At 39.0% G+C, this 16,224-nt stretch overlaps 1 protein-coding gene and 1 long non-coding RNA gene across 2 annotated transcripts in view; one reads left to right on the top strand and one right to left on the bottom strand.

Annotated features, from left to right (window-relative positions):
• pir (pirin) overlaps positions 1-14,192 on the top strand; it is a 43,040-nt gene extending 28,848 nt beyond the window's left edge. The window contains exons 6-10 of the mRNA XM_007891649.2: positions 3,060-3,144; positions 6,882-6,926; positions 10,576-10,658; positions 11,412-11,478; positions 13,634-14,192. Coding sequence (XP_007889840.1) covers positions 3,060-3,144; positions 6,882-6,926; positions 10,576-10,658; positions 11,412-11,478; positions 13,634-13,752 — 399 coding nt within the window. The 3' untranslated portion in view covers positions 13,753-14,192. The remainder of the gene's footprint in view (positions 1-3,059; positions 3,145-6,881; positions 6,927-10,575; positions 10,659-11,411; positions 11,479-13,633) is intronic.
• LOC121848846 lies at positions 3,239-10,920 on the bottom strand. Its single transcript, XR_006084996.1, has 3 exons — positions 10,811-10,920; positions 7,385-7,437; positions 3,239-3,293 (listed from the first exon to the last, which is right to left on the bottom strand). It is a non-coding gene; the product is annotated as an uncharacterized LOC121848846 (long non-coding RNA).
• Positions 14,193-16,224: the final 2,032 nt, after the last annotated feature.

The raw sequence follows: 16,224 nt of genomic DNA, 5'->3' as shown, positions 1-16,224 counted from the left end.
CACAAGCTGAAATCACGTGTGGAACAAGAAGGAAACAAATAATTGTGATTCATTCCAGATAGGCCTTTGAGAAGCAACTGTTCTGTCTTAATGAATGCTGGCATCGACATTTGGTTTTATGTGTCACAGATCAGGATGAATAAATCAGTATGAAGCGTGCAAGTTATTGTTTGGGCTTAGTATGGGCACAGAATATGAGAATGTTCTGATTATTATTTGGTAACATTGGTACAAGTGAAAAAAAATCATAAAGCACATCCGTGCTCAGCATCGGTTCACTTCTCTCTGCACTGTTTTATCGATCATCCTCCTACCACCACCCGCCTTGCCCTGCAACCCTTTTAATCCCAACTCCCAGCTCAGGTGCAAACCCTTAATTGCACCTTGGGATGTCCTGCCGATGTAAAAGGAACTCTATAAATACAAATTGTTGCTGTTACTCCCAGCTTGAGCTGCGTCGGTTTGATCTGGGAGCTGCTGTCTCATCAGTTTGAGATCAAATGTCTTCAGAATACTGTAGTTCTCAGTCCACACCTAGTTATGAAATAAAATTGAACACAGGAAATTGCTAGAAATGCACAATTAGTATCCAAAATAACTATTCTCTCTGCCAATTTCCTTTCTCTCATGTAGGAATTTGTTTCACAAGTCTCACTCTCTGGTACCCTGCCCAAAGTGTCCATTTTTTTGTGTGATCTTTGACAGTGCGAGTTGACAGCCTAATTCAATCGTTGGGATTGATCCCGATTTTCATCCAATATCCACACACGCATTCACATCCGCTTGAGCAGGGATTACATGATAAAAGTACAAAGTTAGAACATCAGCTGATTGTTTTCCTCCCTGTAACCCAAAGAAAGAGTCAAATATAGCATCTGTTCTGCTGCCTGGCTGAGACCAGCAATTCACTACAACCCAATACAGCTTTAAGGACTTCCAGCTAATGTGGTTAATACCAAAATGATGGTCATCCAGAAATCAATCACTGCTATTGCTTGCTTCACAGAAGAGATTGCTGTGTGCTGGACCTTTTTAATGTAGTAAGATTTTATAGGTTGGGAGTAATTCAAAATCCTCATCTACACCTACAAGGCTATTCACGGCATTGCTCCCTCCTACCTCTCTGACCTACTATCTCCCTACTTACCTGCCCGTACCCTCCGTTCCTCTGGGTCCGGTCTGCTCCACATCCCCCGCCCCAACCACTCTACCATCGGTGGCCGGGCCTTCAGTCTCTCAGCCCCTAGGCTCTGGAACTCTATCCCCCAGTGCCTTCGCCTTGCTTCCTCCCTTTCCTCCTTCAAGGCCGGTCTCAAGACCTTTCTCTTTGACCGTGCCTTCAGCTCCCCTCTCGACTCTCTACCCCCTCCTCGCTCCCTCCCTCCCCTCACCCTGACCATTTCCCCCTGCTCGGGTCCTGACCCAACTGTCCAGCGCCTTGGGACGTCCTCCCGACGTGAAAGGCGCTCTATAAATGGAATCTTGTTGTTGTTGTTGTAATGCCTCCAATGTACTGTTTTAACCTGCTATAAAATCTTCATTTCAATTCAGTTTTCCTTTATACCACGAATAATAATCCTTGCATTTGATATAGCACTTTTCATGTCTTGTAGATGTCTCAAAGCGCTTCACAGAATATACTGTAAAGTGAATTGACTGTATATTTATGGGCAAACGCAGCAGCCAATTGCACATAGCAGTGTCCCACAAACAGTCGTCGATTGAAGTGACCAATTTTATTTTATTTTTTTTCTTGAGGGCTTATTATCAGGCGTGTAGAGTAAGGAAACTTGCCCAAGGTTTTGCCCTGCTGGGAATCCAACCCAGGTCTATTATTATGACAAAGACACTCATAGTTAACCAGAGTAACTATTATTATTTTAATTGTTGTGATGAATGGCCCGTTGGCCTAATGTGGCACTCTGCATTCTGTATCAGTCTGCATTCATTCTATAGTATCTATGTTTATTTGTTAATCTATCCCAAGGGCAGCATCTCAGCCCAGCCTGGAAGCTGATTTGGAGGGTACTCAAACTGGAAATGTTGAGTACATGACAGTGGAATGATTGAGGTTTGTGTGGCTTGTGTTGTTTAGTATGTGGGACACATATGGTGTTGATTCTGGTTGACTTTGCATTGGTGCCAATTAATATGTAATATTTGTGATTCATTTGTTGTGGTTTTGATTCACTGAATATTTAGTGAATCTTTGATACTCACTTCTTAAAATGAGAGATAAGCTGTTTATAAAAGTGATTCCAGAAAGCATTTCTTCACACAATGGGATGTGATGTGGACTATACATTCCCAGAAGCTCATAGATGCAGAATCTATTGAAGAATTTAAAAGGGAGCGACATATTTGGGAAGGAAGGGTAATGGAGATATTATCCTTACTTCCCAAGATAAAATGGGATGAGAAAAATAAAGCGGGACCATAAATAAAATAGCAGAGGAGCCAATTGCCCTGTACCCATTCTCTGTATTCTAGATCCATTGATTGCACTGTGAACATGTTAGAGAAATCCTTTGCTGTTTTTCATCTCGGTTACATTTATTTCCAGTGTCTGATGCTCTGAGATTTTTTCAAGACTTTCACCCGATGCTCTGACCTGGTTCATCTGGTCACAAATTGACTGATACGTTTGAAGGAACGTTGCTTTTAGTTTTTCCGCTTTGATGTGGTCTTTGGTTTGTCATATTGTAAACATGTTTAAAGTAGCAACTAATCTACTGAATAATTTACTCCAGTTATTAGTACATGAAACAAAATATCCCATTTTTAATATTTTATTTTGTGTAAACATTTTATTCCATGGATAGTTGGGAACTTGTTTTTTATTTGCTCTGCTATGCATGCTGATGGTTATTCCGAAATTAATATGTTATTTTGGGTAAACATTTTATTCTATTTTATTATTTTATTATTTTATTTTTCCAATATTAGTAATTGTGATGACCAAAACATTAGAATATTAATTTTGCCTAATCGTACACTAAGCTTACAAATGTTTCCTAATTTTCATTGCAAAATATCTTCTTTTCTTTTATGTTGCTCAGTCAAAGATCTACACACGCACTCCAACAATGTATCTGGATGTTAAACTGAGCAAAGGAGCCAGACATGTGCAGGCTGTTCCAAAAGGTAATGGTAGTCTGACTGAATTATTAGGATGTTAAATGTTCTGTTTCAGATTTATTTAAATACTACCTGCGTAGAACATCATTTGTCAACTTTCATCTTGGGGCTTTGGTCCACACTTCAATAACAATTGGACAGGTTGGAGCTTTTCTCTGTGGAGATGAGAAAATGAAGAGGAGACGTATTAGGAGGTGTTTAAGATTGTATAAGATAATTGACAAGTTGGACGTTTGTAAGCTGTGAAAGAAATGAAACAAAAAATTATAATGGGTCCAATGAAGAAATGTAGCCACCAGACCCACTTCTGGTTGTCAGGTTGCCGTTGACATTACTCCAGCTTTCGGTGAGGGTTGTCTGGATTCCAAGGTGTATGTAATACACATCCAGTAACCGTAGGTCTACAGTCAACCCCCTTTCTAAGTGAACTTGAGTCTAAGGCAGCTGCTTAATAATGGAGTCGCCCTCTGTAGAGAGAAAGAGAGAGAGGAACCTAGTCTCATCCTGCAATCACTTGAGGCCTGAAATTTCTTTCAGTGTCTTAAAATCTATGATTGTGCATCTTAAGCTTTGAATATTCTTAAACGTTGCCTTAATTTAGAAGGTGTTTATCTGCACTTTTTTTTAACACCCCAAAGCTTTCAAATTAACTTTGATTTCAAAACCGTTTTCAATATGTGTTTAAAAATTTCACATGATCTTGTATTTTAAGACTACAAACCTACCACAAAAATTTCAGCCCTTATTTGGCCACACAGATGCATTTTTCAGCAGAAGCTGGCAGTTAGGAATAGGAACCCTACCTATCACCTCAGCGACAATGAGATCAATTGTAGTGTTCTTACTGACTGACTGACTGACTGACTGACACGCAGATGTGAACATCTAACCAGAAAATGAACCTGGAATTTTATGACTTGGTTCCACCCTGGGCAGTGAATATTACCAACCGAGCTGCCAGGGGAGCCTTACAATTTGTGGTCGATACTAGTTGTAGGCATAAGGTGATTAGTTTTCATTGTATGTTGATGACTGCACTTTGAAGTCTTCACTTAAATGCAGAAGGGTTATCATGCAATCTCATCCTAGTTATCAAGAACCTCTGTTCTGACTCTGTTTCAGTTTGCTAGTTTCACGCTTGACTGATATATCACTGTGAATTGTAAAATTCAGTCAATGACTCAGATCAATTGAAACTCCTAGGAGACTGTGGTCAGTCTGAAGCAGTTATTCGCTGAATCTCTTTTTATCTTCACTTCCATCTAAACAGGTAGACAGAACCTCAGTCTTATCTGATAAAATAAACTGACGGGTGTGGATGGGGTGGGGCTGTTGCATTGTCACAGGTCCCGTCCTTTAGGTGAGACATTAAAATGAGGTCCTGTCTGCCTATTCAGGTGGATATTAAAGATCCTATGGGGCTACTCACAAAGAGTAAGGAGTTTCTCTTTGAATCCTGGCCAACGGACACCTACAATTATATTTATCACTCATTTCATGGATATTTGTCGGACACAAATGTGAGCAAATTGGCTGCTGCCTTCAGCCTCAAGTGCACAATTACTACCCAAAATATACAGTCAATTAACTTTACAGTATATTCTGTGAAGGATTTTGAGACATCTTGAAGACGTGATAGGACGCTATATCAAATGCAAAGATTATTATTATTACTTAGAGTAAAATCCTGTGAAGCCCTTTGAGACGTTTCAATGAAGTGATAAGGTTATGTTAGATGGAAGTGTTGTTTATTATTATTTATTATTTAAGAACTTGACCAAGCTGATAACATAAAGTGAAAGAGTATATAATAATGTATATGATGACATGATGACATTATAACTCCCACTGCAAATGTTTCTAATTAATCTAAAATATATTGTGGGTTTCAATTGGTGAAGCTATAGGGCAACTGCTGCCTGTTCAAAGTTTTCTGAAACGGGTGTCAACCTGACTTTGTAAAACCATTGATATGGATCAATTTATTTGCCATCCATGAAGTTGAAATGGAAATCCATATGGTAAAATTGTGCCTTACAGTGGAAAAGGTATCTTAGGATGTAAAGTGTGTATTGTGCACGAAACAGCATGTATGTCACATTGAACTGCAAAAACTCTGCTCTGAGACAATGTCAGACTCAAGTACATCAAGTTTGTTTGGATTCCCAGCAAGAGATGCACTCTACACCCTAAGGTGCATTTTGTGGACAAGGCGCTGTTTATGTTGCTGATTTTCCTGCACATCGCTATTAGAAAATCTGGCCAATTTTCACCAGTTCTTGAAAATGAATGTGACTTGCAACAATTGTGAAATCTTTATTAAACAGAGAGAAATCCAATTTAAATAGCTGCTATGTCCTTAGAGCCTCACCTCCAATCTAAAATATCTCAAGTGATCATTTTTTCGAGAATAGGCACACAGTACATATTCATAGCAAATGTTTGCAACAAACTGTGTTATTGAGTGGTTTGCACAGCCTTTTCCAAATGGTGCACTTCTGCCACATAGATCAATCCTAACCAAGCTTCAGCTGCCCATTCCAACCTCAATCAGCAATTCGCATCCTTTGCTTGCCCCGAGCCATTTCTACAGTATTTACTAAACATCAGAAGAGAAGTAAACCAGATGGCCATTTTAATCTTATTGAACAAAAGCCAAACAAGCTTAAAAAGAAACACTGACAAAAATGATACTATACAATTGGTAGCTGAAGCTGGAAGATCTGACTCATTAACAGATCAGATCTGAAATCCCAGTTTCTTTTGTGCAATTTAAATACTTTTAACATGATGTAGACATTGTTGAAAAATAAAGGAAAATAATAATCTGTGCATTTGATGCAGTGCCTCTTCACATTTAAACATCTTAAAAAGTGCTTCACACAGTTTTCTGTAAAGTGTAGTGACTGTGAATTTGTAGGTAAATATGACAGGAAATTTGCACACAATAATGTCCTACAAACAGCTATAAAGTTAAATATTTTAGAGCTCACAATCCAGGCTGAAACTTCAGTGCAATACTGGGAAAACGTTGCATAGTCAGAGGTGCTGACCTTAGTATGAAATGTTAAATCTAGGTCCCACCTACTTGTTCAGGTGTATTTTAAAGAGCCCTCAGCATTATTCAAAACTGAGAAGTTTGGTTGTATGATCTCAGTGATTGTTCTTAGCATTTGTATATTTGGCATTGAGTGAGGACAGGCAACCATACCCGAATCATTGTCTTTTATATCCAGGCAGATTTGTAAAAATTATTTTCCAGACTTTTGCATAATGTTTTGAACTCATCACATAATCACATAACTCCCATAGTAAACAGCCTAGTTGATATGTTGCTTAAACTGATGGGTTGTTTTTCCTATCAGCTGTTTCATAAGCCATATTGAAATCTAAAACCCAATATTTGTAACAGGAATCAGAAATAGCCCCTGACGACAACCAGAAATGTATTTCACCAACCCACGGGAACTCTGTTCCGACGAGATCTATTTCCAGAACATAATTCCTGCGGATGTGCAGGATGCATTTTCAGTCACTGGCAAAGTTTATTTGTGATTTCTATTTCAGATACCACATTTTGAGCACCAGTGTGACCTGCTGTTAATTGGTTTGTTCCTATTTTTTTTCTTGATGGAATAGTCTCTCTAGAATATTTAAAATGTTCACAGCTGTACCCAAAACAAAAACAGTTAACACCCTCAGATCAGCTCATGCTTAACTTCAACTGGTTTAATCTCTTTCAGGATGGACAGCATTTATTTATACACTCGCAGGAACTGTCTACCTTGGTAAGGAAGTATTGCTTTGTAAAATCCCTAAATATGCATGCGAGGGGAATGGGGGTTGACCTTTTTATTGGTGTGCAGGGCAGATGTGAAATAGGCAGGCTTTGTTTGACTAGCTTGTCAACATTCCTCTTCAGTATAAGCCTTCCTTTATGTTCAGTGGAAAATAACATTTTTAGATGTATTTTTTCCCCCCGAGGAGTCTATTTTAGTGACTTTGTTTTCCCTGTGACATTCCATAAAGTTAATTTGAGATTTTAATTTTATTAATAATCTTTTAAGTTTTTTCCCCAATTTTTTCATGGATGAAATTAGAGGAATTGAACTGAGTTTTGTCAGCTTCTGACAATGTCTATTTTCTGCCTGTGCTGGATTACAATAGATGATGATTTCATATGACTACTGTGCTGTGTATAATGATACAACTAAATATAGTGTTGCAGTAAATAAAGAACACTTACCAAATGTTTCCTGTGTTCTCCCCATTGGCATTCTGTTATTTATATATTTTCTACTGGAGAAACAATAAAATACATTTTACAAACTGACTGAGAAAACTCACAACTTAGCTCATCTTTGGTGATTTAAAATGCATTTTTTTATAATTGTACTCCTGATACTCCTGGAGTCCTGTAGCTCAGTGGTTAGAGCACTCGCTTTGCAAGCGAGAGACCTGAGTTCAATTCCAGGCAGGGCGAAATCTTGGGCAAGTTTCCTTACTCCACACGCCTAATAATAATCCCTCCAAAAACCAAAAACAATAATAAATTGGTCATTTTCAATCTACGACTGTTTGTGGGACATTGCTGTGCGCAATTGGCTGCCGCGTTCGTCCACAAATATACAGTCAATTCACTTTACAGTGTGTTCTGTGAAGCACTTTGGGACGTCCTCCCGACGTGAAAAGCGCTATATCAAATGCAAGGATTATTATTATTATATTATTATATTAATATTCCTTGCATTTTATACAACACAAAGGATATCGAAATGCCTCAGAATGCTTTGTAGAGAATTGCTGTCAAGTTTAGTGACTGTGTATTTGTAGACAAACTCTTTGCAGAAAATAATCCAATTCGAGCCTTTCATGCCCCAATCATTTTAAAATAGCAAACTTTTCACTACTTATAACAATAATAATAATCCTTGCATTTTATCACGTCTTCGAGACCTCTCAAAGTGCTTCACAGAATATAATGTAAAGTGAATTGACTATATTTTGTGGACGAAACACAGCAGTCAATTGCACACAGCAGTTTCCCACAAACATTTGTGGACTGATTGATCAAATTATTTCTATTTTTTGTTATTATTATTTATATTTTTGGAAGAATGATTACCCTCGGAAAAGCAATCTGCCAATCGACTAACAACTGGGTTCTTACTTAATGCTAGGTAAACGGAACCGTATGGAGTCAGGAAACTTGCCCAACATTTCGCCCTGCCCAGGAATTGAACCCAGGTCCTCTCGCTTGCGAGGCGAGTGCTCTAACCATTAAGCTACAGAATTCCACGACTCCACTTGTTTAGAATAGGAAGTTTACTTCGATAAAATGCTTTATGTTTTACTGCTGATTTCTAAATCCATTTTATGCAAAGAAGTTGTAATTGACTGGTTACAGCAAAATTTATAAATAGTTAGCATTAGCAACTTGTATGGCACAAGTCAAACAGTTCTTGGTTCTAAATCAGAGGGTTGCTAGTTTGAGGTCCTTGGGATGGAGGATTTTCATTACTATCAGCAAGATTGACAAATGGATCAACACAGTAATTCAGGTCAGAGAGCCATTCTGTCCCATGTGGAAGGATAAACATCTTGCCCTATTTGGATTGTACCACCAGTTAGCCTTTTACTTCTAGATCCAGTGATTGTGGTCATAAGATGCCCAAAGTACCCAAAGTTAGGGGGATATAAAGTGCTGAACAGAATGAAAATGAAGAGATCAAAGTGTTCTTTTTTTAAAAATGTTGAATTTGTTCTTGCAATGGTTTAGAGGGTAAAAGCACTATCTGGTGCAGCATTAGGCCACAGAGGTCTGAAGTTTGCAGGTTCAAAACCAAAACTATCTTTGCTGAGTTAACTCAGCCTCAACCAAGGCACTACATTTGACTTCCACTTCTAATCACTATCTAGAGACATTGCTGGAAGGTATGGGTGTGTACAAAACCAAGTTCAGCTATAGAAGAGCCTGCCAATACTCACTATCAAGGCTCACTTATGGGTAAGGTTTTCTTCAATAAGGTATTAAAGGCAACAGTTGAACCATGCTTACCCCAGGGCAAGAAAACAAGGAGTCAAAAAGAGGAAGAGTGGAGGGGCGAACATTAAAGATAAAATAGAAGATAACGATATAATGAATTATGCCACGTCTGCTGTCTGCTGTTTTGTTTTTCAAATCATGTTAAAACCAGATGAGATCATTCAAATGATGCATCTAATTACATCGTAAAGAAAGTTATTTTCCAGGCTGTCTTAAGAACTGTTGTTACTTTGTGCCAATCATATAATCCTGAGCAGGCAACAAAACACATCTAGGATACAATTTGGGATTGTCATGGGAATTACAGTTTAGAGATTTTCCAGAAAGGGCAGGGGGAAAAGCTGCAGAGATGTGAAAAGAATGAGTTTGCCTTCAGCAGCAGTATTCCATGCTAAATAATGAAAAGTTATTCCTAAATCATCTCGGATCTAATGACTCTAGCAAAGATATTTCAATCCCAGTGACAATTCTGCAGTTGACCTTATAGTATTTACCTTTGTTTGGAGACAATTTTACTCAGGATTCTTCCTTCTTACACTTTGGGAAATAAATTACATTGAACCAGCAACAACAACAAAATACAACAAAATTACATTTGTATAGTGCCTTTCATGTCGGGAGGACGTCCCAAGGCACAATTGCTTATGTAATAATAGATTTGTTAATTTAATAGAGACTCCAAGAAAATGATTGGGATGGGAAATGTAATTTTGAAACTGGATTTGTAAATGTCACTTTTATGAAAGACACCGGGAAATATTTTTCAAGAAAGGGCTGAAACGGGTTACTGGGAAAGGTGGTAGATGTCTGTATCTTTAATAGTTTAATGCTGTAATTTGAAGGATTGGTATTCTCAAAGGATGAGACCAATTAGACTGAAGTGCCTTCATAATCTCTTGAGATCTTTTGAAAATCTATTATTCCCTTAAGGCACTGTGGGTAAAGCTACAACTTGTTGCAATACTAGGCCATACAGAAAGAAAAAGAGACAAATGCCTTCAGCAGAGGAAGAGAGAGGAGAAGACATTTGCAGATTTTGTTGAGTTAGCTCATCTCTGCAGTCGGGATGCCCTTGGACGAGGAAGAGGAAAATTGAGGATCCTGATCACTATATCGAGACTCTGGTGGAAGGTGCATGTTTATGGATATTCGATGAGGCAGTACTGAACTCAGCTCTGAGTTCAGTACTCAGTATATTCACTGTCTAATATAGTCTACCAACTCTCACTATTGAAGTTCACATTTGAAAAATGGCCACTTGTGTGAAGTTTCAGAGGGCAACTAGTCCCTGTGGAATCATACTGCTTTAGAAGGAAAAAGAAACATGCAAAAGGAGGGGAGGAGAGAGGAGAAGAAATTGATGGAAAATAAAGGAAATCTGTTATTTACAGGTCCAGACGATGATCAAAGAAAAGTTGAGCCTCACTACACGGTTGTATTTGATGATGGAGAAAATGTCCAAATGGAAAATAAGGTTTGGCTTCAATTTTAGTTACATTTACTTTGTTGTTGCCTTTGTGTCTTGCTTAATAGAATATCAGATTAATAATAATTTAAGAAATTATTCGTCACGCCCATCCTTGCCCAGCTCCACTAGCAGATCGATGTTAAGATCCTTATCCTTACCTTGACATGGCTCCTCGTTCTTGTCCCACCTCTATGATCTCCTGCAACTGTAGTCCTCCAGTCACTCCCACCGCTCTGCCAACTCTGGCCTCCTGAATGCCCTTTTCTACTGTCGATGAGAAAGCCTTCAGTCACTTCCCTCCTCAAAAAAAATCCTCTCCTCTCCAAAGTCCTTCTCCTCTCAGGAGAGGAGGAAAATTGATGGATTTTTTTCTCCTGAACGTTTATAATCTACAATTAAAAAAAATCACAGAGCAAATCAATCTCACAGAGCTGAGTTCCGTACTGCCTCATCGAATATCCATAAACATGCACCTTCCACCAGAGTCTCGATATAGTGATCAGGATCCTCAATTCTCCTGTAGTTGTACAAATTAAATAGAATTACACTGAAATTTAGAGCACAGAAGCAGACCATTCGGCCAAACCAGTGTTGATACTCCACATGATCCTCCAACCCTACTCATCTCCTCTTCTTTTCCCTTGCTTCCAATCTCCCTTGTGTGTGCAAGATGCTCCAAATTCTTCTAAACCAACATTCACAACTATATTTTAGGGAGGGATACTTTATGCCAGCTGCTCAATTCTCCTTTCTTTTTAGGATAGTGAAGTCGCTCACTTTGTGTTGATTGCTGGTAAACCTATCAATGAGCCAATTGTAAAGCATGGTGAGTATATACCTGAGGGCACTGTAAAATACCTTGGTGGCTTCAAACAATTCTTTGATCAAAGTTGTGTTACACCTCTGTTGAAAACAACTGTTTAACACCTGCCTTCAGCTGCCAGTTACCCTACTGTTTGGAATTAAATTGAGGTGACCTGAGCAACAACAACAACAAAATTACATTTGTATAGTGCCTTTCACGACAGGAGGTCGTCCCAAGGCAGAGTCACAAGCACAAAATACAGCACTATGCTCCACAATAGTTTTCTGCTGTGTGTATTTATGACTCCTGGCCCTAAATGCTAACAGTGACTATTGGTATCATTTCCACAGAGCACAAAGATAGAAGAGAGCTGACATTTTAATAATATTAACAATAATAATCATTGCATTTGATGTAGCGCCTTATCACGTTGTTGAGTCGTCTCAAAGTGCTTCACAAAATATACCGTAAAGTGAATTTTATGGGTGATACACGGCAGCCAATTGCGCACCGTAAGTAAAGGGTGTGGGGTTAAGAAGATTGTCTCCTGCTGTCGGCACCTTCACAGGTTTGTCTCTTCTATGACTTGAGGCTGTGTAATCATACCTACGCTATTGTACAAGTATTGCGTTGCCCTCAGTATCCATGCACTTTTCTTAAATTAATGTTGCATGTCAACTCCTTATTTTACAGTAACTAGGACAGAGAAAAATGTAATTGACGCCTGTGTCTGAACTATATTAAACAGTAAGCTGCATCTAATTTGATGTTTTACCCCAATTTTCTCCCTATTTCTCCCCTCTTTCTCCCTTTCTTTGCAACTCCAATAATACAGTATTCCTCGGGCACTGTATTGGAGTGTCAGCCTAGACTGTGAATTCAAAGTCCTGATGTGGGGTTTGAACCCACAACCTCTAACTCAGAGCCAAGAGTGCTAACAAATAATCATGTACAATATTGAAAATAAAGTGGTTGCTTCTAGAAGGAACACTTGGTCTCATGAGAAAGATCCTAATGAAATGACTAGCCAAATCTGTGGAGAAAACTTTATTGAAGCACAGTTGCTTTATTTCAGGATTTATATCAGGTGTGATAATAAATCCTATGTACACTTGTTATGGTGGAATTTTTTAAAATCTATTCAAATGCTTTATTATCACACTGAATGCCAGTCTCCAAACATGATAAGTTAATTCTGCAAAGATTCCCGATATGAACTGGATCAGGATGACATGTTTATTGCCAAAACACAAAATACTGCAGATGATGGAAATCAGAAACAAAAACAGAAGTGGCCGTCCAGACCTTTCGTCTATTCTGACAAAGGGTAGTGGTCCCGAAAAGTTGACTGACTTTCCTTTCTCCATAGATGCTGCCTGACCTGCTGAGTGTTCCCAGCGACTTCTGTTTTTGTGACATGTTTATTGATTTTGTAGAATCATAGAAATTTTTGCACATTAAAGTGTCCATTCATCCAACCTTACCTGTCCCATCGTACCTGTGCTTACTAGAACCATCTTCCCAGTCGTTTCATTATATGCAAACCAACCAGATCAGTCGCCTCGCAAGATAGAGGCAAGTTTCCTTACTCCACGCATCTCTGTTTACCTAGCAGTAAGTAGGGTCCCGGTTGTTAGTCAGTTGACGGATTACTTTCTGGGGATAATATTCCCTTAAAAAACATATTAAAATAAAAATTTTAAATAATAATAATTTGGTCACTCATTCACGACTGTTTGTGGGAAACTGCTGTGTGCAATTGGCTGCCACGTTTCACCCACAAAATACACAGTCAATTCACTTTACAGTATATTCTGTTCTTCTCAAAGATGTGATTAGGGGTTATATCAAATGCAAGGATTTTTTCATTATTATTATCTTAATGACAAATGTTCAAAAGGCAAGTTAGTTCAGCTCACATATTCCGGAGTGCTAACTCGACAATGAGAGAAGTCAGACACAGGTACATACTTGCAATTCTCCAAATTGTCTGGGATGGGCAGTGGTAGAAGGGAATGATGTAATATACTGTGTATATTAAAGAATATGTATAGTGATACAGCTGTATTTCCATATAACTTTTTCCAAACTTGAGTATGAATTGGGATCACAGTTTATATAATAAACTAAATACAGTATAAGATCAAATAGATTGACAGTGTTTTTCTCCCATAAGGTCCATTTGTGATGACTTCTGAGGAAGAAATTACACAGGTTTTAGAGGACTACCGAACTGGTAAAAACGGATTTGAAAAGGCAAAAACCTGGAAGTCGAAGGCTATTTCTAAGAGTTAAAAATGAAATGTGAAGAATTACTACATGCAGCACTTTAACACAATTAAAATGCATTTCCTGTTTCTATTCTATTTCCTAATTCTGTAAGGTTATTATGCTGATGGATTTTATAACCAGTGTACTGTACTTTATATTGCAAAATATTATAGCTCTTTGTTGCATGTAAAAAAAATCCAATATATCAAAATTAAAAGTAAATGTTTTCTGTACAGTAGCAAAGCCGTGAGGCTGCACCTCACTTGGGGAGAGCCAAGTAAGTCCAGTAAAGACGGAATGGAAAATAGTCATTGGTAAGTAAATAAGCTAATTGAAGGCAGCAGCCTCTTCAGTAGAACTGTTTGTATGGAGATACCAGGATCAAATGGAAAAATACACCTTTTTTTATTTGGTGATAGTTTGTTCTGATCTATGCATGAATAAAATGCTTATTTTAGTTCCAATAATGACTTTACTGGTTTGTTTGTGGCCACAAGTGCCATTATCTCTCATAAGGAAATTCAGGGGACGTGTGACAGTTTTCAAGATGAACTGTCCATAAAACAGGATGTGGGTGGATGAACTTTAATGACCTTGTAACTAACGAGGAAATCAATGCCTTGTATATTCACAAAAGGATGTGCTGAAGTCAGACGGGTAATTGAATTTCTCTTTAATGTGAGGTTTCAACAAGGAAATTGGTCCCAGCACTGTGAGAACAAAGTTGGGTAGTCTGAATACTATTTTATTTGATCAGCTGGGTGTCTGACCAATGTGGAATCCCATCTCCATGCTTAACATTATCCAAACCAAACATATGTTTGCCATCTACAAATCGAACTGCCCCTGTGTTAGGGTGAAATGCACATTCTTCTCCCTGAATTGATCCATCCTAATTCTGGAGAGTGCTAGGTGCAGGTTGGTGAAAGATAATCCTTGCATTTGATATAGCACCTTATCATGTCTTCAAGATGTCTCAAAGCGCTCACAGAATATTCTGTAAAGTGAATTGGTATATTTTGTGGGCGAAACACTGCAGTCAATTGCGCACAGCAGTGTCCCACAAACAGTCGTGGATTGAGTGACCAAAATATTTNAAAAATATATTTTAGAGGAATTATTATCCCTGGAAAAGAAAATAACAACTGGGTTCCTACTTACTGCTAGGTAAACAGAAGTGTGAGGAGGAAGGAAGCTTGCCCATCATTTCTCCCTGCCCAGGAATTGAACCCATGCCCCATGTCCTCTCACTTGCGAGGCGATTACTCTAACCACTAAGCCACAGAACTCCCCAATATTTGGGGAACACAGAGGGTGTGTTGCGTTACTCCTGGACTCAACTGCTGAACCAGCTTCTGAGTACAAAAACATTGTGTAGGTATAAAATCTCTTACTCCAAACAACACACAACTTATGGCCAAATCTGCCACATTGTGCTGAAATCTTGAGATGGCTCAAGGTAGCAAGGCAGAATCAACCCCTCTATGAATGCTGCCATTTAACAGCATTCCTTTGATTGCTTCACCAAACAATACTGGTTTCAGTTCTAACTACACTTCATAGCCACGGAAGGCATAAATGAATAGGTCTGGACTTGCACAGAGCAGTAGATTTGCTGTGGGCTGTAGGGGAAGAGGAGGCAATGCAAGTCACATTGCATTGCGGCCTGGAGCATTCATGACAATCTTCAGGAAGAGCTTAATGGCTTAATAGCCATTCAGCTCCTGAAGACTATCTGAGATAGTCAGCGCCTTGGGACGTCCTCCTGACGTGAAAGGCGCTTTATAAATGGAATCTTGTTGTTGTTGTTGTTGTTGAGATGTAAGTGTAGTGTAACGCAGCCACGAGTAGTACAACAACAACAACAATTTGGATTTATATAGCGCCCTCCATGCTGGATGGGGTCTCAGAGCGCTTCACAGTAATGGATCCCGGGGCTGAGCCAGGGGGGAGGGGGAGGAAGGTGACCAAAGGTGCGGACGAAAAGAAAGGTCTTCAGCCAAGACCTGAAAATAGGAAGAGAGGGAGTGAGGTGAAGGGAGTGAGGAAGGGAGTTCAAGAGCCTCGGGGTGTAGTGGCTGAAGGCACAGCCGCTGAGGATGGCCGGAGGACTTGGGGAGGAGGCCAGACCCGGTGGAACAAAGGCAAAGGGCACTGTTTTGAGGAGAGAGGAGGTCAGAGAGGTAGGGAGATGCAGAGAAGTGGAAAGATTTGAAGACAAGGGTGAGGATCTTGAAGTCGATAGTACAATTCAATCTCATCAAGAATTGAAAGTTTTGTCTAAAACAATGACAGAATTTAATGTGTTTCCCAGCTTCAACATTCAATCAGATTTACAGCACACTGTGTCCTGCTTCTGGACCTGGTTCTGGACTAGAATTCTGCTGTTAAGAACAGCCAATTATTACTCACTGTTCTTCCACTGATTTGTGAGTTAAGTTGACCTAAAACACAGACGATTCAAAATGACCTACTCTCAGATCACAGATTATAAAA

The sequence above is a fragment of the Callorhinchus milii genome, unplaced genomic scaffold (genome assembly GCF_018977255.1).
Source record: "Callorhinchus milii isolate IMCB2004 unplaced genomic scaffold, IMCB_Cmil_1.0 Scaffold4, whole genome shotgun sequence".
Lineage (NCBI taxonomy): Eukaryota > Metazoa > Chordata > Chondrichthyes > Chimaeriformes > Callorhinchidae > Callorhinchus > Callorhinchus milii.
The sequence above is the reverse complement of the archived record's forward strand: the minus strand, read 5'-3'. Positions and strand labels throughout refer to the sequence as shown.